The sequence below is a fragment of the Lathamus discolor genome, chromosome 5 (assembly GCF_037157495.1).
Source record: "Lathamus discolor isolate bLatDis1 chromosome 5, bLatDis1.hap1, whole genome shotgun sequence".
NCBI classification, from domain to species: Eukaryota; Metazoa; Chordata; class Aves; order Psittaciformes; family Psittacidae; genus Lathamus; species Lathamus discolor.
Genome location: NC_088888.1, coordinates 3,184,212 through 3,205,265, shown reverse-complemented (window position 1 = coordinate 3,205,265; position 21,054 = coordinate 3,184,212). Strand labels below are relative to the sequence as shown.

General features: G+C 39.0%; 1 protein-coding gene across 3 annotated transcripts in view; it reads right to left on the bottom strand.

Moving 5' to 3' along the window:
* The window catches only part of CENPF (centromere protein F), a 47,290-nt gene that overhangs the window by 19,074 nt on the left and 7,162 nt on the right, over positions 1–21,054 (bottom strand). For all 3 annotated transcript variants that reach the window (XM_065679419.1, XM_065679421.1, XM_065679420.1), the window contains exons 5-12: positions 20,231–20,322; positions 17,304–17,571; positions 15,607–15,809; positions 12,440–12,565; positions 11,808–11,936; positions 10,146–10,268; positions 4,845–4,980; positions 380–3,786 (exon numbers count right to left, since the gene is read on the bottom strand). In XM_065679419.1, coding sequence (XP_065535491.1) covers positions 380–3,786; positions 4,845–4,980; positions 10,146–10,268; positions 11,808–11,936; positions 12,440–12,565; positions 15,607–15,809; positions 17,304–17,571; positions 20,231–20,322 — 4,484 coding nt within the window. The remainder of the gene's footprint in view (positions 1–379; positions 3,787–4,844; positions 4,981–10,145; positions 10,269–11,807; positions 11,937–12,439; positions 12,566–15,606; positions 15,810–17,303; positions 17,572–20,230; positions 20,323–21,054) is intronic.

Sequence of the window (21,054 nt, the reverse complement as noted above, 5' to 3'; positions counted from 1 at the left end):
AGTGCTTGTATCTTTACCCACTGTGTTAAATCAGAGATCAAAGCTTGTAAGCACAGTACAGACACATACATTCATGCACACCCACTAACACACAGGATCCACACTGAAAACAACCCACGCCTGAGAAAAAAAGAAGAAAGTAGTTCAAAGTATTAAACAATTCTAACAGACTCAACTTGTTGGTTTTGTCATTGCTATTTCTCATAATCCCTGGGATGCATAAGACCTCAAGGGATGGATTATTTTTCTGCTTCCCTTAAAGAACAGTACCACTTCTGTGGGAAATTTAAACACATTTAATTTCGAGAGTTGAATTTGGCTTAGCATCAACAGTTTTACATAAAACTGATTTGCGTGACAATGACTTATAGCTACTTACATTTTCAATATCTGCACATAGCAGTGAATGAGAACTTAAATCAAGGACTCGGAGTTGAAGTCTTGCTGCTTCCAGCTCCAAAGATAGATTCTCAGTTTGTTCTCTTTCTGCTGCCAGTTTGCCCTCCATCTCCATAGTCACATTATTCAGTTTTTGCTGCCATTCTTCTTTGTCAGATAGATTTTGCTGTTTGAGATGATCTATTTCTTTTCTTTCAGAGAGAATAACATTTTTCAGCTCTTTTATTTCCTCGTTTTTCATATTCTCTTGGATGCGAAATTGGTCTTCGAACACCTTGATGGCTTTATTGTATGTCTGACACAGCATCTGAAGCTCTTCAATTTTACTCTCAAGGTTAGATTTTCTAGGAGTAACGCTCCTGGGCTCTCTAACAGAGCCCGACTCGTGATCATTACAACAATTTTCAACCAAAGCTTTTGTTGCATCTTCTGGAATTATTTCTGCAGAACTGTCTGACGGACTCATTTCCTCCACCCATTTGCATGCACCCCTGTTACAAGAATCAATCACCTCACTCACTTCTATAAAACAGGGACTTTGCAAGAGATCTGAGGAAGAAACTGTGGACTTAGTTTCATCCGAGTCAGGCAGTGTATCACTTTGGCTGGAAGACAGTGGCCCTCTCACAGAACCTGTATGTGCATTGCCCATACTTGGTGACAGTGCAGAATTTTCTGCCTTCAGCATTTCAATACAAGACTGTAGCTCAGATATCTTTGAGCTCATACTGCAATGTTGTTCATATAATTTTACATGTTCATTCTGAAAGGACAAAAGCTTCTCTCTCACTTCCGCAAAATGTATTTTAACTTCTTTGCTGGACAACTTCAAATCTTTGTAGTCCGAGCTGGATCCAGTACTGCATTCTTTAAGTGTGAAGGACATTTCCTTATTACCAGAATGCATTCTCAAATCACTGCTGTCACTTTGATCCATAAGTTCATCAGGAAAAATAGCTTCCTCTGCTTTTAAACTTCTATCTGCATTCATTATGTTCTCTTTCTCTGCCACTTTATCAATACCTGTGCTGCCATTATTTTTTGAGTCTTCAAATCCAGAGGCTAATGCAATGTTCTCAGCCTGCAGTCTCTCACACATTTTCTCAAGCTTGCTCAGGTTGTTCAGCGTTACCTGCAATGAGGATGCCAGCAAGAATGATGAAAAACTTTCCTCCATTCCTCTTTTGCCACAATTCTGAGAAACATCATCATAATTATACTCCAGTGAGTGGCCATCGTCATCTGAAGCTTTCAGCTCTTTAACAGACAGCAGTTCCTGCAGTCTCTCTTTCTCTCTTATGCTTTTCTCAAGTTCTACTTCTACGCCTTTTAAAGCGGTCTCCAGCTGCATCACTTCTAACTTATAGTTCTCTAGAGAGAGTTCTCTGTCCTCAAAATCCATTTGAAGAAGCTCAAGTTTAACTTGGTATTTATTCAGCTCAATATCTTTTTCTTCTATGGATTTCCTCAGCTGTTCTGAATGGAGTCTCTGTTCACACCCAACATCACACATTAGAGGTTTACTTTTCATTTCCAGTTTCTTCTCCAACTGCTCCTTGTCTTGAAATAAGATATCACTTCCCTCTTGCGTTGTATTTGGTACTGCCCTTACGTTTAACACTTCCTGACTTAAACATTCAAGCTCTGTCAAAGGCACATTTTGGGTACTGGAAAATTCTGAGTGTAGTTGCTGAAGTTGTTGAACCAAATCCTTTTTTATTTCTTCTGAAGCTATTAGTTTTTGTAAGATATCTCTATTCTCACTAAAGAACTCTTTCTCTTGTTCTAATTTTGCTTTCCTTTCCTCAAATTCAATTGTGTGCTCTTTGAGAATGCTCTTCATATTTGCATTTTCTTCTTCCATCGGTTTATGCTTTGCTTGCAAAACTTCAAGCTCTGATTTGATTTCTTCAGTTCTTGATTCAATAAGTTCTCTTTCCTCTTTGTGTTTTCTGGACAGTTCAGAAATTATTTCTTCTCTTTCCTTTAAACTATCAGAAAGAGTTTTATTTGCTTCCAGTAAAGTTACTTGTCCTTGCTCTAAAGTTCTGCTTAAATCCCTAAGGCTTGCGTTTTCTTCAGTAAGTTCCTCAATTTTTTTGCTATATGAACAAATCATTGAAGACATGTCCTTCTTCTCGGAATCCCACGTTCCAGACAGAAGCTTCAGCTGTCTTACTGAATCCTCAAGCAATTTATTATTGACTTTCAAATCCTGAAGCTCAGCTTGTCTTTTCTCTAATCTTTCATTCAGAGTTTGCAGTTGCATGTCTTTTTCCTCAACTAATTTCTGATGTACTGAAATATCTGCTTGCAAGTTACTAATGTGCTGTTTAGTTTCTGTCACGAAGCTTTCATGCATCTGCTCTACACTAAGTAATCTTGCTTCTGTTTCACCCTTCATTTGCAGTAAGTCTTCATACTGCTGACGCTGATTTGAATTCAGCTGCTTTTGACCCACTAAGGAGATCTCAAGAGATGAGATCTGATCTTGTAAAATGGCCAGATCCTTAGTTTGTTCTGCTTCTAGAAGAGCTCTTACACATCCCTGATTGTCAGCAATGGAGTTATTTGCTGCAAGCCGTGTGTTACCTAAACCCATTTTATCCTGACCACTTTTCAAATCAACTTCTCCATCTTCTGTCATTTTTGAAGCATCTTTTGCTTTTACAAGATGACAGATTTTTTCATATTCACTGAGCAGCTCATGGTAACATTGCTCCTTTTGCAGTCCTTCACTTGCTGCTAACTGCAACTTTTCTTCTACTTCACCAACTCGGTTGGTAAGCTGCAATATTTTACAGGTCATGTTTTCTATTTCTTTACAGTACTTTTTGTCAGAACATTCTGCTTTCCACTGAACTTCAGCACAAGCTTCTTTTTGTTCTTCTAATTCTGCACTTTTACATTCCAGCATGTCTCTAAGTTCTCTAATCTCTGCGCTTTTCCTGTCATTTTCAGTTTGCATCATGCTGAGTTTCTCACTATGCTCATGAGTTTTGATCTGCTGACTCTGAAGGGACCTCTCCAAGTCATTAATATGGGTCAGCAAACTGTCTTTTTCAGATTTCAGTTTATTTATATGGCGATCACTTTCACTTTTCCATTGGGAAAAAGCAGTGGCCTCTTTTTGCAGTTCTTCACATTCTCTCTGCTTGAGCCCAAGGAGCCTCTGCAAAGCTTCCAATTCTTCCCCCATTTTACTTATTTTATAGTTTTGTTCTTTAATGTGATTATCTTTTTCCTTGATCAGGTCTTGGGCAGAATCTTGTTGTTTTTCCATGTCAGCTAAAGCTACTTGGAGCTTCTCCAGCAAAAGGGAGCTCTCTTGCTTTTTAAATTTCTCTTCTAGTAACTTGAGCTCTGCTTCTTGAATAGAATTCTTATCTGTAAAAGAAAACACAATCAAATCTTTGCCAGTCAATACTGGCAACTCCACTGATCGTTTTCTAGATGAAATATTACTATTGACTTTGACTATTTTCAGTTCCCATTTTAGTGGAAGGCATTACTCTCAGATTACAACACTGGATAAAGAATTGTTTCTATCACCTTAGACGATCGAACACTACTCACTCATAGACACCACCAACTTTTCACTTCGCAGTCTGATACAAGCCTGCACTCCAAGCCAGTCTTTACTTCTCCGGTGTAACTACCTGTTGTTCTGTCTCACTTCCACCAGATTTTACATAAAGCAGCACTGCTTTTGGGTTTTTTTCTTTCTCTTTTTAGCAGGACAGGTCTCATTCCAGTATGTGACCATCTTGTGGGTCAGCCTCATAGTCCGTTTCTCCTAAAGAATGTCTAATTCCACAAACATCTCCCAAATTGTCATAATTGTTTCCCTGCCTTGTTTTGAGCAGACTTGCTCACTTGAAAGACAATTAAAAGTTTGGTCATTTAAGGAGAACAGGATCAAATTCAAAAGCTTCGTTTTATAATCTTACATGAAGCTTGACAGACACACAGATACAAGGGGGATGCATACACACAAGATGGAATCTATCCCCTTGTTTTTAGCCAGATCCAACAGAACAACAAGGTGTATTTCCCCTCAATTCCTGAAACACTGTGCTCTCAGAAGAAAACACTGCAGGCAAGACTCAACTATTGAAAGATATGTGACATTTTTGTACTGTTTTTCCCTAAACTGTGAAACACACAACTACAAAACAGAAGTTTTATGGTTTAAATAGATTTTATGGAAATCATTTTGCTCCTGTACACCTTAATTTCCAAATTGTGTCTCTTCAGGAATTCTGTATGTTCACAGACGAAAATTCATTTCCATTTAGGAGAAACTCAGTGTTGGTTAAAATCACTAATCATAAGCCACAGTGGAAACTTTTGTGCTTAATACCTAACAAAGCTTACGGGATTGCAGGAATCATACACCAGTAAACAGGCAACAGGAGTTCTGCAGATTTAAATATTTAACTCACTTTTCATCTCTTCCGCAACACTCTGGCTCTGCTTTAGAGACTGATTGATCATTTTGAGTTCTTCTTCAAGCTGGTGGATCTCTTGCAGTTTTTTTCCAAGCTGACAGTCAAGAAGGTTTTTTTCCTGCTTCACTTCCTAAATCAAACACAAATAAGACTACATTTCATGTGAACTGTCAAGAAGATCAAAGAATTCAGTTAATTTAAACCAAAAGAAAGATATTCCATTAGGTCTTATTAAGTCTTTGGGCTGCCATGCCTGGGTTCCTAAACACTGCTTGGGAACATAAGCTAAACTAGTCTTAACTAGCTGACAGCATCAGAGGGAGCACCTCCCATGTGAAGACAGGCTCAGAAAGTTGGGGCTGTTCAGCCTGGAGAAGAGAAGCTGCGTGGAGACCTCATAGCAGCCTTCCAGTGTCTGAAGGGGGCCTACAAGGATGCTGGAGATGGACTCCTGACCAGGGACAGTAGCGATAGGACAAGGGGTGATGCGTTCAAACTGAAACAGGGCAAGTTCAGGTTAGATATGAAGAAAAAGTTCTCTACTATGAGGGTGCTGAGGCTCTGGCACAGGCTGCCCGGAGATGTGATATATGCTCCATCCCTGCCAGTGTTCAAGGCCAGGCTGGACAGAGCCTTCAGCGACACGGTCTAGTGTGAGGTGTCCCTTCCCATGACAGGAGGGTTGGGACAGGATAATCTTAAGGTCCTTTCCAGCCCATATCAGTCTGTAATTCTGTGCTGCAACCACTTTAAGTAGTTAGCATACCCCTTGCTTGCACAGGGCAAACAGATCAAGACAGAACAGGACATACCCTACAGAATCTGAATTGATGAAGTCAGACTACTTTCACAAAGCAACAAAGGAAACAAATCCCTGCAATGGACTCAAAATTAACAAGAAATATATAGATCAGATTTCACCTCATGCCTCACATACAGACAAGTTCTCCTTCCACTGATCATCAGCACAACAATACTAGAGTGCTCAGTCTTCAAGAAGGTTGTTTTGCCAGTATTTTCTTCCAAATAAACTGAGTTTAAGAAACCACCAAACCACTACACAGACAAAACTATGTAACTCCATTGCATGTAGGAAGCCAAATAAAAGGTTTTTTTTAAGGAAACTAATCCTTTTTCTCCAAACTCCTATGCTGTTGGACACCAGATGGCATGGAACTGGCAGGCCCCATTGGAAAGAGGCCATCAATTATTCATCTGTTTACTACTAGCAGATGGGCAGCAATTCACAGAAGCCAAGCTCAAGAAATGGAAAGGTCTGGATGATTCAAAGCTTGCTGGCATGGCAGGCTTGTTTTTGCAGCCACACACATAAATCACCTTGAGAACATGATTAAAATTGTCACTGTCACCAACAGTTACCTTCCCTTCTACTCATGGCCTTCCCTACCCACAGCTTTTAAAAAGCCATAATAATCCAGTCAGAAGTTTCAGTGAAGAAAGTTTTCTCCTGATCTTAATTTTTTGAAGGGCAAATGTCCAAACTTCTCACATTCAAAGTGCCGCATGCACATGCAATACATGAACTAAAGAAACCTATTCATTAGAAAATCTGGAGTGATCTACAGAAAGAAAACCAAATAATTTTAAGGAACTGAAATGGCTGAAAAGGTCCCATTATTTAATATATATTTAATTATTTAAAACCCAGGAACCCATGATTTAATGGGCTAATGTCTGACAGTAACTATTTACACTTCCAAAACTGTAAGCTTTTTGGTTTCAATCCAGCTATCAGTTCTACTTGCACATTGCATTACTCAAGTTAACCATTCTGCTAACCAAAAAGCAAAAACCAAACCAAAGCAAACTCCAGAAGCCACATACAGGTAGTACTATTACTGTGGAGAAAGCTGGGGCTGTTCAGTCTGGAGAAGAGAAGCTGCACGGAGACCTCATAGCAGCCTTCCTGTATCAGAAGGAGGCCTACAAAGATGCTGAAGAGGGAATCTTCATTAGGGATTGTAGCAATAGGACAAGGGGTAATGGGTTCAAACTGAAACAGAGGAAGAACAGGTTAGCTATAAGGAGGAAGCTCTTTACTGTGAGGGTGATGAGGCGCTGACACAGGCTGCCCAGAGAAGTAGTAAATGCTCCATCCCTGGCAGTGTTCAAGGGCAGGTTGGATGGGGCTTGGAGCAACCTGATCTAGTGGAAGGTGTCCCTGCCCATGGCAGGGGGTTGGAACTGGATGATCTTTAAGTCCTTTCCAACCCAAACCAGTCTGTGATTCATTGATTCATCGGGCAGACTTACAAGCAGCGTAGGGACTGACCAATTGTTCCAAGAACAGTTATGGGCTGCTTGCACCAACAAAATGGAAACCACATGCTAAGATGCCAGAACTGCCAAGCTATAGAGATATCATCATTGCAAAGATTAATAGTCCTCATTATCATAGAATCATAGAATAGAATCATAGAATATCCTTGTAAGTCTCTCAAGTATATCTGTTTTGCAACATTTTTTAACATCAGTCTTATTATACAGTAAGGACTAAACACAGAAGAGGACTAACCAGCAAAAAACAACTGTATTCTCCATTGGGTAGTTAGATCCTTAGCATAAGACAGCTTCCCTTTAACAAGGGAAAAGAAATGCCAATATCTCTCTTGTTTTCTTTTTCTATAAAGAAAATCTGCTGCCAACAAAGCCTCCAATACCTCAAAATAATTCAATGTAATTTTCTGCAGAGTATTTATGTGAGTGAGGAAGACAAGCCCTGCCCGGAGTTCTGCTGGCGCATACCGTGCCCTCTCATGTGCAAGACTTTAAGACAGAGAACTGTAGTGTTACTGATGTCATCAGACGTTGCAATCTTCCCCAGATTAAGCTTCTTTACATCTTTCTCAGTCATATTCTAATGCAACATCACTGTCTGATCAAGACAAATATGAAGAAAAAAATCTGACTGCAGTTACAGCTTTGTAAGATGGATATAGTACTGGTAAGTAAATAAAGCACTCCCAAGAATTTGCAGCAAAAAAAGTTATTTCCACAAATTTGATACTAACAATGGGATCTCAAAAAACTATATAAAATCTATCCTAATTCCATAATTTCAAAGCTAGAATCCCACAATATCTGATATAAACTAAGGAGAAGTGGTGTCCAGAAACGTGAAAGGTTATATTAAGAATTTGCAGAAGGTTGATGGAGGCATTCTTCCTCTGGGATACATAAGAAGAATGAAAGTTACCTTCATTAGCCTTACCACTGGAAGGCACTGGCTATATTTATTTACTAAATAGGTTTCATGGACCACTCTCTGTTATGGAGGCCAAGAGGCCTGGAACAGCCCAGATCTGTACCACTGAAGTCTTCTGTCTTCCATAGCAGGTGACTCAAACCAAACCACTTGCTGGGAATGGTCCCAGGCTCATGTGAATTCCCAAACTGTGCCTGGGAATTATAACTGGAAGGGTGCGAAGCATGGCTTTAGCCCTGCTGCTAAGTGTTGTTCTAACAATTTTCAGTATAAATAGCCACATTCCAATAGCTGGGAATGATCCCAGACATTGTCATCTACCAGTATGAATAAACCTAAAGTTTCACCATGTACTAAAGCTGTACCAGCATTTGTGCTGATCTGAACAAAGCCCATTATTTCACTTTAAATCTGTTCATAGAATTTGGACAGGTATATTTTGGGCAGAAATTATGCCAGATTATTTTATATCTGCTCACGACAAAGAACAACAAGCAAAGTGTTTAAATAAAACCCACTGTGACATAGATTACATAGGTATTGAGCTCTGGTTTTAACTTCTGATTCTCCAAATCAAGGAGAAAATTTGCTTTGAGTGGTCTCTAGTGGCACAACTGTAACAATTTCAAATGCAGCTGCTCTAATTGCCACCAAAGCAAAACACTGGAACTGAGAAGGCAAAGGAGACATTAAAGTGAAAAGATATCTGTGTATGTGAATATGAGATAGCATGGCAGCATACAAAGACTTCTGAATTTATCTTCATTTAGAGGAAATTTATACAGCAGTGTGTATGCGTATTTTATAGAATCATAGAACGGTTTGGGTTGGAAAGGACCTTAAGATTATCCAGTTCCAACCCCCTGCAGGGATACCTTCCGCTAGACCATGTCACCCAAGGCTCTGTCCAACCCAGCCTTGAACACTGCCAAGGATGGAGCATTTACCACTTCCCTAAGAAAGCTGTTCCATGTCCTCCCCACCCTCACAGTAAAGAATTTCTTCCTTGTATTAAACCTGAACTTCTCCTGTTTAAGTTTGAACCCATCACCCCTTGCCCTATCACTACAGTACCAGATGAAGAGTCCCTGCATTACATCCTTGCAGGCCCCCTTCAGATGTTGGATTCATTGGACTGTGTTTCTTCCAAGAAAAATACATTTATTTCTTTTTAAAGAGGATATAGGAAGGCTTTGTACAAAAAAACACTGAGGTCAGCAGTGTGCAAAGTAGCTGTTAGTGATTCTAGAGTTCACATTTAAAATCAGGTAAGCACTAATATATTCTCATTTCAGGATCAAAAGCAAGAATCTCTTAAAACAAAATGCTGTTTTTGCTAAAAGGTAAGTCCAACATGAACTAAAACCATGTAAGCAGCATTACAGTAATGAACCCTAACCACACAGCTACTTCCACACACTGCATTAATCTACATGACATGAGTGAAGACCTCTTTTTTTGTGTTACAACTAAGATATATTAAGATACTCCATAAAAAGTTTTTAAAGATTCCTTATGGAAAAAGCACTATTTGAGTAAATGCTTGACAGTATTAGCACTTACAAATTGGAGCCAGTCCAGAGGAGGCCGTGAGGATGATCAGGGGACTGGAGCACCTCCCTTATGAAGACAGGCTAAGAAACTTGGGGCTTTCAGCCTGGAGAAGAGAAGCTGCATGGAGACCTCAGAGCAACTTCCAATATCCAAAGGGAAACCACAAGGATGCTGGAGGAGGACTTTTCATCAGTGATTGCAGTGATAGGACAAGGGGTGATGGGTTCAAACTTGAACAGGGGAAGTTCAGGGTAGATATAAGAAAGAAGTTCTTTACTGTGAGGGTGTTGAGGCCATGGAACAGGTTACCCAAAGAAGTGTTAAATGCTCCATCCCTGTCAGTGTTCAAGGCCAGGTTGGACAGAGGCTTGAGCGATATGATCTAGTGTGAATCATTCCTGCCCATGGCAGGGGGTTGGAACTGGATGATCTTAAGGTCCGTTCCAACCCAAACCATTCTACTACTCTGGGATTTATGGTATTAATACTGTCAACTACTCCTCTGCATTGCTTACCTCAAAGCTTCTTGTCAAATCAGTTTCCTTAGTCTGGGCTGCTAATAAAGCCTGCTCTGCTCTGCACAGCTTCTGGGTGAGATCACTAGTGTTACATTCCAAGTGTTGGTTTACTGCCATTACCTGCAAGAATGTTGAAAAATCAGCATTGTGTTCAGAAGCAGAAATAAAACCTTTTTTAAACTCACCTTCTTGAACTCCAACATTCTATTACAAAATAAAACTACATTATTTTATCCCACCATGAACCTTAGGGTGTTTTGACTGCAGTTTAGAATATAGCTGCTTATTGCCTTTCCACTCCTTTGCCTCTGACCAGAAAGATGAGATGTCTCTGAAATACATAGATTTCTAGACTCTGAAATTGGATTAATACATCTAACTTGCACCTACATCACCACAAAAGTAGTTGTAGGAAACAGATGAGATTGGAAATCTAATAGCCTTTTTACTAAGCTATGAGAATCAGAAAGTTAGGATCATAACTGCACTTACTATTCCACTGACACAGATTTTATACAAACAGGCTTTCTCTCTTTCAGAATAGTCCCAAAATGTTCCAGATTAAAAAGGAAATAAATGCCATTATCAGATCAAATAGCGAGATCTACTCTGAGATCATCAGGTAATAAATTTGCTTTCTTGGAGAAAGAACTGAAAGTCACTTATTTTTGTCTATGAAATCAATTTCTCCAGTAAGCATATACAAAAGAATGTGCAAATAAGCACTGAAAACATTTGTCAGCAGATTCCCATGGCTATATTTCTAAACTAAAAGAAGCTTGCAGGAAAGCTGCTGTCAGCTTTGGAACTGCTGGTTCAATTCAGTCTGCTTGCTAACGGGGCATCTCAATATAGCTTTCAAAAACGTGGCCCTTCTTAGAAATTCAGGTAGCTCTGCTGCATTACAGCTGCTCAAGAGTTTTCTGAGGCTTTTAAACATTTCTCTTTTCTGGTCACCCACTCTTCAGGCTTGCATGCGGCTTTCTGACTTCCTTGAAATAGTAGGTTTGTGACAACTAATGTGTTCTAATAGCTAGCGGCTGCGATAGCTGTGGAATCCTCCTTTGTACTGATGTTCATCCTTACAGAAGCCATGATGCTCATCTGATTTTGATGAGAAGCAGTTCAGGGAGTGAAACTCACAACAACCACTTGTGCCTTTGTACACATAGTCAAATTTATGTTTTTACTTTGCTCTTTTAGCTCCTGTGTCAGCTCTCCACAGGGACACATGAGGGGTTGCGCGGCCAAGGAAGTACCACCAAGAGTGCACAGCCAGAGTCTATGTTTGAAAGGGCAACTACCCTGTTTAGCTCTATCAAACTGCATTTCAGCACGTTCACTACATAAGGTGTCTCTTGTGATCACACTTAGCTGCTCCTTTCTCCAACTGATTTATTTCAGGTGCATTGTATTGCATTCACATCTTCCGTGTGGGAAGCAGACTACCCTCAGACTCTTAAAAGCCTGTCATTCACATTTAGGTACATAGTATTTTAGTGAGAAACGGTAAACACAAACCAGCTAATGCTGTGCAAAACACTACTACAAGTCCCCACATCAATTATTTTTTGCTTTATGTGAGATTAAATTAAGGCAGTACTGCTGAGACAAGTAAATTCCAGCTCTAGTAGAGGATTTTAATATAAAAGCACCTACTTTGTCAAATTCTGCCTGTAGAGCATTGAAGTCATTTTTGGCTTGCTGCAGCTCTTGATGCAGTTTGTTTATTATCTGCTTGCACTGCTGATCCAGTGTTTGTAAGGAGCGTTGCTGACAAGAGAGTTCCTAGAAACAGGGGTACAGTAGGAAAGAAAGAAACACGTAACTGCAGTAAGTCTGTGTTTTGGTTACTGGAGCAACAACAACTGATTTGGAACAGGCTCAGTATCTCTTTGAGATGCTGGGTTAGCATCTAGACTAACAGACTCGTGAAACACTTTTTCACTCGAGAGTGAGAGGCATGAAAAATTAACTCAGACTCCACAGAAATAACTGAGGCAGTTATTAAGTTCAAACATATATAATTCTGTGGACAACGAAGCCTAGCTTTTCGTGGATTTGTATCTCAGTTGGGTCTCTTGCCCATGCTGTCTATGTAGTAGTACCATAATTCTGCACCTCTCCAGCAGCTTCTCCCCTCTGTTGGCATGTTTGTTTTCAGTTGCTTGTTACCTTTCCAGCCTCTCTATGAATTGTGAATGCAATTAACTGAATAGCAGATACACAAAGTAAGCCATGTGATTTCATGTCTTCAGGAAGTCAGAATTACAGCATTCTTCTTGACTTACTTGTTGATATTCCTTTTCCTGTGCCTTTATTTTCTGTTCCAAAGCCTGACGAGCACTCTCAGCATTCTGTCTTTGGCAATTCAGTTCTTCTGACAATCTTTTCACCTTTTGCTCCGTCATTTGGACCTATAATAATTTAATTATGAACCGCAAGTGTTAAAAATACAAATGACATTTTATTTCAGTTTATATGTGCTCATATAAAAAGAGTGGTTTCTCCTACTACAATTGTTCTAGCATTCATATAACCTACAGTATAACTTTAGCTGGTTCCATATAAGTTCTTAGCAGTCCAAAGTACTAAACTTGTACTTGCTTATGTTAGTGAGAATGTGTATGTATAGAAAGAATATATATACAAGTATATACATATGTATACACACACAACACAAAAACATCTAGAAACATGCAACATAGAAAAATCAGTCTTCGACAATCTATAGAAACATACTGTACCTAACACGAAAAACAGGTTATATATTCAGTACCTCAGGATGTTATGAGCTAAAGAATGACAATTAACTATTAAACAACTACATGTTTAGACTGAAACTAATTGCATATTCCACTGAACTTCAGAGTGATTCAGCACATTGATTTAAACTTTAATTAAAAAAAAGGCAGTCAATATTCTAGGTTAACCTCCATGTTAGAAGATGTTCTCCATGTATGCCAGCTTGGTATCTAAGTCAGTTTATTAGGTTCATCTTACATTATGACAGTGAAACAATGTCCACCTAACTCCCCGAATAGAAAAAAAATGCATTTTTATCCCCAAATTAATCTCTTAATACAAAGTAGGTACAATTGTTTTTTCCTGGGGGTAAGAAAAATGACAAAGGGTAAACAGTGCTGTGTTCCAGCACAAGGGCTGTTCAATGAGTTAGCGAAACAACAGTCCATCTGTGCTGTAAGTAAAGAAGCAGCAGGTAGTAGTACTGGGGTGTCCGGTTATTAGGCACAGACTGCAGGGATTGTGCGCCCATGTGAAATCGTGTATGCAGAAAGGCTGCAGACCTTATAAGGTGTGAAAATACTTGATAACACAGAGGTGCTGTCCTCAAGGTCTCTGAATAGTACCAGTGACAGAGAAGTGCACAAGGGGGATGCCAAAAGTAAATTCAGGCTATGAGTCAGAAAACTGAAATCTAGAATCTCATTGCAGTTCTACGTCAAAGCCCGTGGATGGGCAGAGATCATTTCAGTGGGAGAAAAAAAAAAGCACAGAAAAGAGTAACCTTCAGATGGCAAAGAAACCTTCTGAGACAAGATGCTGCACTGCATCTCAAGGATGAGCTGCACCTCAGTTCACATGGGGCCAGTCAGTCCTACTCCTCCTTGTCTTTCCCCAGGCATGTTCCTACCTTGCCCCTTGCACTGGATTTAATGCCCCTTTGATTCCTCAGTAAAATGACTGAGCTCTCTTAAACCTGTAGATAATTAACAAGGTAAAATTACATACATAATACTCTAATTCAAGGATGATCAGCTGCTGGAGCACATCCCTTATGAAGACAGACTGAAAAAGTTGGGGTTATTCAGCCTGGAGAAGAGAAGCTGCATGGAGACCTCAGAGTATCTGAAGTGGGTTACAAGGATGCTTTTAAAGGGACTTTTCATCAGGGACCATAACAATAGGACAAGGGGCAATGGATTTAAACGTAAACAGGGGAAGATCAGGTTAGATCTAAGGAAGAAGTTCTTTACTCTGAGGGTGGTGAGGCCCTGGCATAGGTTGCCCAGAGAAGTGGTAAATGCTCCATTCCTGGCACTGTGCAAGGCCAGGTTGGACAGAGCCTTTCGGTCTAGTGGAAGGTGGCCCTGCCCATGGCAGGGGGTTGGAACTGGGTAGTCTTAAGGTCCTTTCAAAGCCAAACCATTCTATGATTCTATGATAATCATTTAGGAAGTTGAATTGGGTTATCTGGGGAATCAAATAACTTAAAAGAGACTTTTTCAGAGGAATTGAGGTGTTAGGTTGGGTCAGCTGCCTTCCCACAAACTCACTGCAATGACAATACCTTTATGTAGTAATGGACCGTGTTAAGAATATGATTTTATCATGCTCACTGCGAAGACTTTCTCTAACTCGGCCCACAGAGCTAGCAACAGCTGAATGCCCCTGTCTCTCCAAAGGCAAACTGATTAACCCTCAACACATAAAGGTTTACTTTAAGGGCCAACACAGGAGTTGTGGGAAACAGTAGTTTCACAATGAACTTTGGTAGCATGTAGAAACTTGCTGACAAAGATGGATAACAATTATTACACCTTAAGATACACGTAGAAACATCTTTTTTCCTATCCTGTAGATCAATTAAAGTACTATAAATACTAATATAGATGGAGATACAAAGATTCAGGAATTATGAATCTCTGCACTACTTACAAGCATGTCAAATCCTGTGAAAAAGGATTTCAGGAAGGAAATGCAATCAAGAAAAAAAGTTAGTTAACTTCTTAGTTTTTACCTTCTACAGTTTGAACTAAATTATTTTAAACACTGGCATTCACTCCATATGATTGTGAGCAAAAACCTGAACCACTTCATATTTTTATATGTATGTACTTACTTACACTCTGTAAATACTTGACTAAGCCAGTTGTACTACCCTGTTGGTCTTATATTATGAACCCAAACTCCTTAGGATTAAAACCCATGAAATCTCACTTAGAAACTACATACATTCTGAATCTTGCATGGCATTTTTACCTAGTTTTTATTTTACACAAGCAATTTACAATCCAAAGCTATGCCCCCATACCCCACAACATCCAGTAGTATAAGCTGCACAGTGATTTTCAGCCAAAGTTGCATGAGAGTCTATTTAAGGTCAGAAATTGCCACCAGATGTCATTGTTGCTCCATGCTACAGAATCCCATGCTCTATTTTTTAGAATTCCAATGAATCTTGCTTGAGGATGGAAAGTTATTCCTCAGGTGGTATAAGAACCTTCCAGAAAATGGGAGACCGCTCTATGAGTATTTCCATTGTTCCAGGTAACACATATCAAACCAACACAAACTCAAAACTTGATCCTCAGCAAATATCCATGAAACTCACCTGAGAATCTTGATTCTCACTAAAATGGCTGCAAATTGACACACATTAACACCGGGAATGAATTGTAAGGACAGTCCAAAGATGTGTAATGCTACATTTTACCTGTGCAGTAGCTTGATCAAGTTGTGTTCTCGTTTGAGTCAGTTTATCTCTGGTTTTGTTCAGAGCCTTATCCTTCTCTGTTAATTCCAACTTCATTCTGACCAGCTGCAGTTCAGTCTCTTGATGTTTATTCATATGGGATTTCTTCATTTTTTCTTGAGCTTGCAGTTGTTGTTCTAGGTCCTTAACAGTGGAATTTAGCTCTGAATTTTAGAAACAGTAAAGATTAAGGGTACTTTCTGCTTTGAAAGGTACACCTTCCATCCCGGTACTCAAATTCCCAAGTGTTCACACATTATAAAATATGCAGTATGTTTGATAACAACTCAAGTTCCTGACACAGGTAGACACCCTGTAAAATGTTCAGCAAGCTAAAACAAAACTCTCTTCTACTACTATATCAATGACTAAAACTATCGAGACTGAAAGATAGTTGACTTTAAACAATTTCCACTTTGTGATATATTAGAACACAGCAAAATGTGACATCAGGCACAAATGCTGCCAAGGCAAAATCAATTTATTCCTATGCTGGTTTGTCTTTGTTTTTGTTGTTTCTAAACACACAGAAATATGTCACTTATCAAAGCTGCTTTAAGTTTTTTACTTTTTAAAAGGAAAGATACCCACTAGAATTATTTGTTTGGGTCCTCTCCTTGCAAGAGGCTTTTCAGCTACTGAGCTTCTGTAAGTACAGTCCTTTACCTTGCAATCTTTTTCCTGTCCCAAAGCAGAATCCATATAAAATGAAACCAAGTGATCTTGTCACAATATACATCAGTAAGAGTTTACCTTCCAAAATGCAATGTAATTTTATGGTAGAAAACATATCCAGCTACAGGGAGCATTATCCAGAATTACTATTATCTGGTAATTCTTTTGTTAAAAAGTCTTGCTTCCAAGTTGAAAATGCCACCTAATTGAAGTTTTACATGCAGGTATTTGGATAAACATTTTGGACAGCATGGGAACTTGTAAAACAGTCCTACAAAAAACAGTGGAAAAGCTGGTCCAAGTAGTAAGCTTAAGTAAATGTTCACCAAATCCACAGCAAACCAACTGTTTACTCTCTTCCGACTATAAGATCTCAGGAATAACTATTTCTTCATGTCAATATGCACAATACAGGATCATATCTTGCTTCTTTATTGTACTTTCTGCATCACGCTTCCTTCTGTGCTTCCAGTTATATCCATTACGGAACAACTGAGCTATGCATTTAGCATGTTCAATCAATGAATTTTTAACACAGGTATTGCTTAGCTACAAACCTCAAGCCATACAAAATGAAGGAAGCAATAGAATTGAATTTAACAGCGAGATGTAATGAAATCCTGAAGAGGTTTTTTAACTCTGTTTCAACAGAATTGTTCTATGAGCAATGGAATTATTGGAGAAGGCTCTTTTCCTTTTATATATAATGTTGACTACCCACCCCCAAAAATACAAACTCCTCACTTCTAACTCTCATACCCCGTATGTAAAAGATACCACAGTTTGTTGATAATTTCTGTGTACTGGCTGATCACTGAAGATACATACACCCGTGGCCAACTAGGCTAGCTGCCAAAGGCAAAACCAGGTATCTTTTCCTTGCTGAAGCACCAATTCCAATACCTCTTTTCCTATCTGCACACCAGATTTTATGAAACCATATAGCAGGCTGTCTGTGGGTTTTAAACAAATACATCAGGTACCTTGGTTCTGTGCTCTTAGCTGGATCACAAGTGAAGAATTACAATCACCAGCAAAGCTGCTATTGAGCTCGTTCTTCTCTGATATTACACTAGAACTTGTTTCTTTCTCCCATGGAAAAGAAGATGTTGCAGAACTTCCCCTTGCAGGTGTTACTTGACTTCTAGATGGTGTCTCCTCTTGTTGCCATGAAAACACAGATGAGGAAGCCTGATGCCGAGCAATCTCCCTGTGACTCAAAGAGCTTTGAGCATGAGGCTGATTTATTTTCTGTGTCCAAGAAAAAAGAAAAGGATCTACCTTTACACAGCTCCATATCCAACATATAACAAAATAATTATTAATACATAAATAATAGGTTCCTGGTCATTTCACATTTTTATACTATTTAAATTAAATAACTTTAGCCCAAGTGTCCAGTATACTGGATACAGTAACCCAAACCAGGATCTCCAAAAAAAGTAGTCTGATCTGTTCATAAGTAACATAACCAATTTTTTGCCTGTTTCAAGAGAGATCCCATCATTTACCCCCTACATTTTTCAAAGTTTAAGCCTCCATTTTTGCAGGCAAATGTTGACACAAGTAAGCCTGTATACAGAAGCCTAGACTAACATATCTGGTATCTGACCCACATGTAGTTCTTCTGGACAAACACAGGTAAATTCAGAGCAGAATTAAACTTATACATACATAATACCCCAAAACTGCAATAATAAAATACCTCAGGTAGAAGCTTTCAGTCTCTTCCTACAGAAAAATTAAACACAGCTAAAATAGTAGGCGTTTTTTTCTCCTTCTTAAGTTGGAAAAATAAATAAACCAAGCTCAAAAACCCCAAGCCAAAACAACCCCCCCCCACCTCAAACAGTAAAATCCCCACTGTATTTTTTAGCTTGATTTTCAAATGCTTCTAATTTGAATACTTCAATTATTCTTTTATTAAACTAAGCCCCTAAACTAGGTAATACCCAGTGTGACTTCCCAATCCAACCAGAGATTATGTTGTTATGTAGGAATAGCTGTGCTAAGACCAGGAATCTACATAGTCCAGAATGCAGTGTCCAATCCTGTAATTTGTCTATAAAGAGCATAAAACCCTAACCATGCATAGAGCCATAATTCCCCTTATATACCATTAAAATTTACAGAGTTTGAGGCAAAAGTTTGAATCCAGGCAATGAATCAATTTTTACTGAAATACTTTACGTGTCCTTTCTCTTTTGGATCTGTTTCAATTTTACAACACTCTGACAAAGAGTGCTGCCATTTAACACAGTACAGTGGAATAAACCAGTTTTTGTTCTGAGTCTGCAGAGCTGGTTCTGTAATTATGCCTTATGAAAAGTAATAAAATGACCAATTCCCTGTTTCATCTCTTGATCCTCACTTGATCTTTGTGCCACCCACTTCCACCATATCTGGAAACGAGTGAAGAGAATTTGCAATACTCAAGGTGTGAGAGCCATTTAGCTGTATATGGGCAAAGAGTATTTTCTTATTACTTCTTAAGTCTTTTCCTAAAACATTCTTTTTCATCATCACTGAAGAAAATACTGAAGTTTTCAGAGAACTAGAATTGCTGAATTGCTTCCTGCAATCATAGAGCCTGGGTGCACCGGGTATGCATCTTTCATGTTATGTTTTCCAGATGCATTACTTCACTTTTTTTCCCCACTGATTTTTACTTACCATCTTAATTATTGCAATTATTTAGCATTACTAAATATTGTGTAATCTTCAACCATATTGTTCAACTCTAAAATCACTAATGAATATGCTGAATAGCACAGTTTCTTTAGAAATCCTTTTGAGGCTCCACTTTTGCTCTCCAGTAAAAACTGACCACTTATTGCCACTGCCCTCAATCCTCACCTTTAAATTCCCAAGAGCTACTGCCCGTTATCAAAACACTTCAGTTTTTTTTCAGTGTTTTGTGAATATCCTATGGTGACACTACAGAGTCACACTTAACTCACTATTCTCCAATTTATTCTTAAAAAAAAAACCCCTAAACTCTGAAAGTATGAGGCATGATTTCTCTTTACACCTTTTCTCTATACACCATACCTATGCATGCATCAATAAAAGTATCGCTGCAAGTTTCTAACAATCCACCCAGGACAAAAAGCTGACCTGACTAAACTACATTCCCAGGAATCAGCACTATAAGCCTTTTTCAGATGGCATCATCCTCATCCCCTTCCAGTGTCAAGAACAAAAGAAGTTGCAAATCACAAAGATTCAGCAGTCCCACACTGCAGTGCCCTATCAGTTTATAGGTATTATCTGTATTTGGTGATTTTTAGTTACTATTCATTTTATCAGTCATTTTAAGAGTACTTCTGACATTTCAATTTGAGGCTGAGCCACAGATTCAGCCCCAGTAAGGAAAGACTCTGATAAAGAAAACTTTTTGAGCCTTTAAATAGTGAATATCAAATAAGTTATTTCAGCTTTTCTGCAGTGGCCTTTTTTTGCCTTTGAGGGATTTCAAATGTTAGACACCTATAGGCCTCAGAGATTCCCTCATACAGTTCCCACTACTTATGTGTTTGGAAAAATTTACTAGTTCTTATTTGCTAAGCGAGTTATTTCCTCATTTATCTTTCCAAAGCTATTTTATTATTATATTTAGCTTGGCAAAACTAACATTATTTTCTCTTGCCTGTGCTTGCACAAGATCTCCACTTCTTGAAGAATGTGTTCTCATTTTTAATGTCTTTCTTTCCTTTGCCATTCAATTATGTTAGCTTTTTTGGATTCTCCAAGAGTACATCTGAATGGCAGTATGCACAGGATAATTCTCTCTAAAACCATACTGTAAATAATGTAGAATACATTTTACTAGTTTTCCACTCCATTTTCCAAGTTCACTCAGTAGTTACTTTCTTAGATATCATGCATATCATTCTCAAGAGATACTTACTTTTACCTGGATGTTTCTCAGTTCTAATTCTAGCTTTTTCCTTTCTTGTACTTCTTTCTTGTATTTTTCTTCTAGCTCTTCAAACTTTGTATCTACAAAGACACAATGAATACTTCCTCATAATCTATCTTATAATATAGGTATTCATTTCTAATTGCTGTTACAAGAATGATCGTAGAATAGTTTGGGTTGGAAGGGACCTTCAAAGCTCACTAGTCCAACCCCCTGCATTGAGCAGGGCCATCTTCAACTAGATCAGGTTGCCTAGAACTACATCCAGCCTGACTTTGAATGTCTGCAGGGATGATGCATCCACCACCTCTCTGGGTAACCTGTGCCAGTGTTTTACCAACCTCATTGTGAAGAATTTTTTCCTCATGTCCAGCCCAAATCTCCTCTTTTAGTTTAAAATCATCACCCCTCATCTTATCACAATAGTCCCTGATAAGAAGTCTCTTCCCATCTTTCTTTATAGGTCCTTTTAAGAACTGAAAGGCCACAATAAGGTCTTCCCCGAGTCTTCTCTTCTCCAGCTGAACAACCGAAACTCTCAGCCATTCCTCACAGAACAGGTGCTCTAGCCCTGCTCTGTACCCTCTCCAACAAGTCCATGTCTTTCCTATACTGAGGACTCCAGAGCAGGATGCAGGACTGCAGGTGGGTTCTGCCGAGAGTAGAGGGGCAGAATCACCTTCCTCAACCTGCTGGCCACGCTCTTCTGTGTGCAGCCCAAGATATGAGTGGCCTTCTGGGCTGCAAGCACACATTGCCAAACCATGTCCAATCTTTCATCCACTAGCACTCCCAAGTCCTTCTCCTTTAGG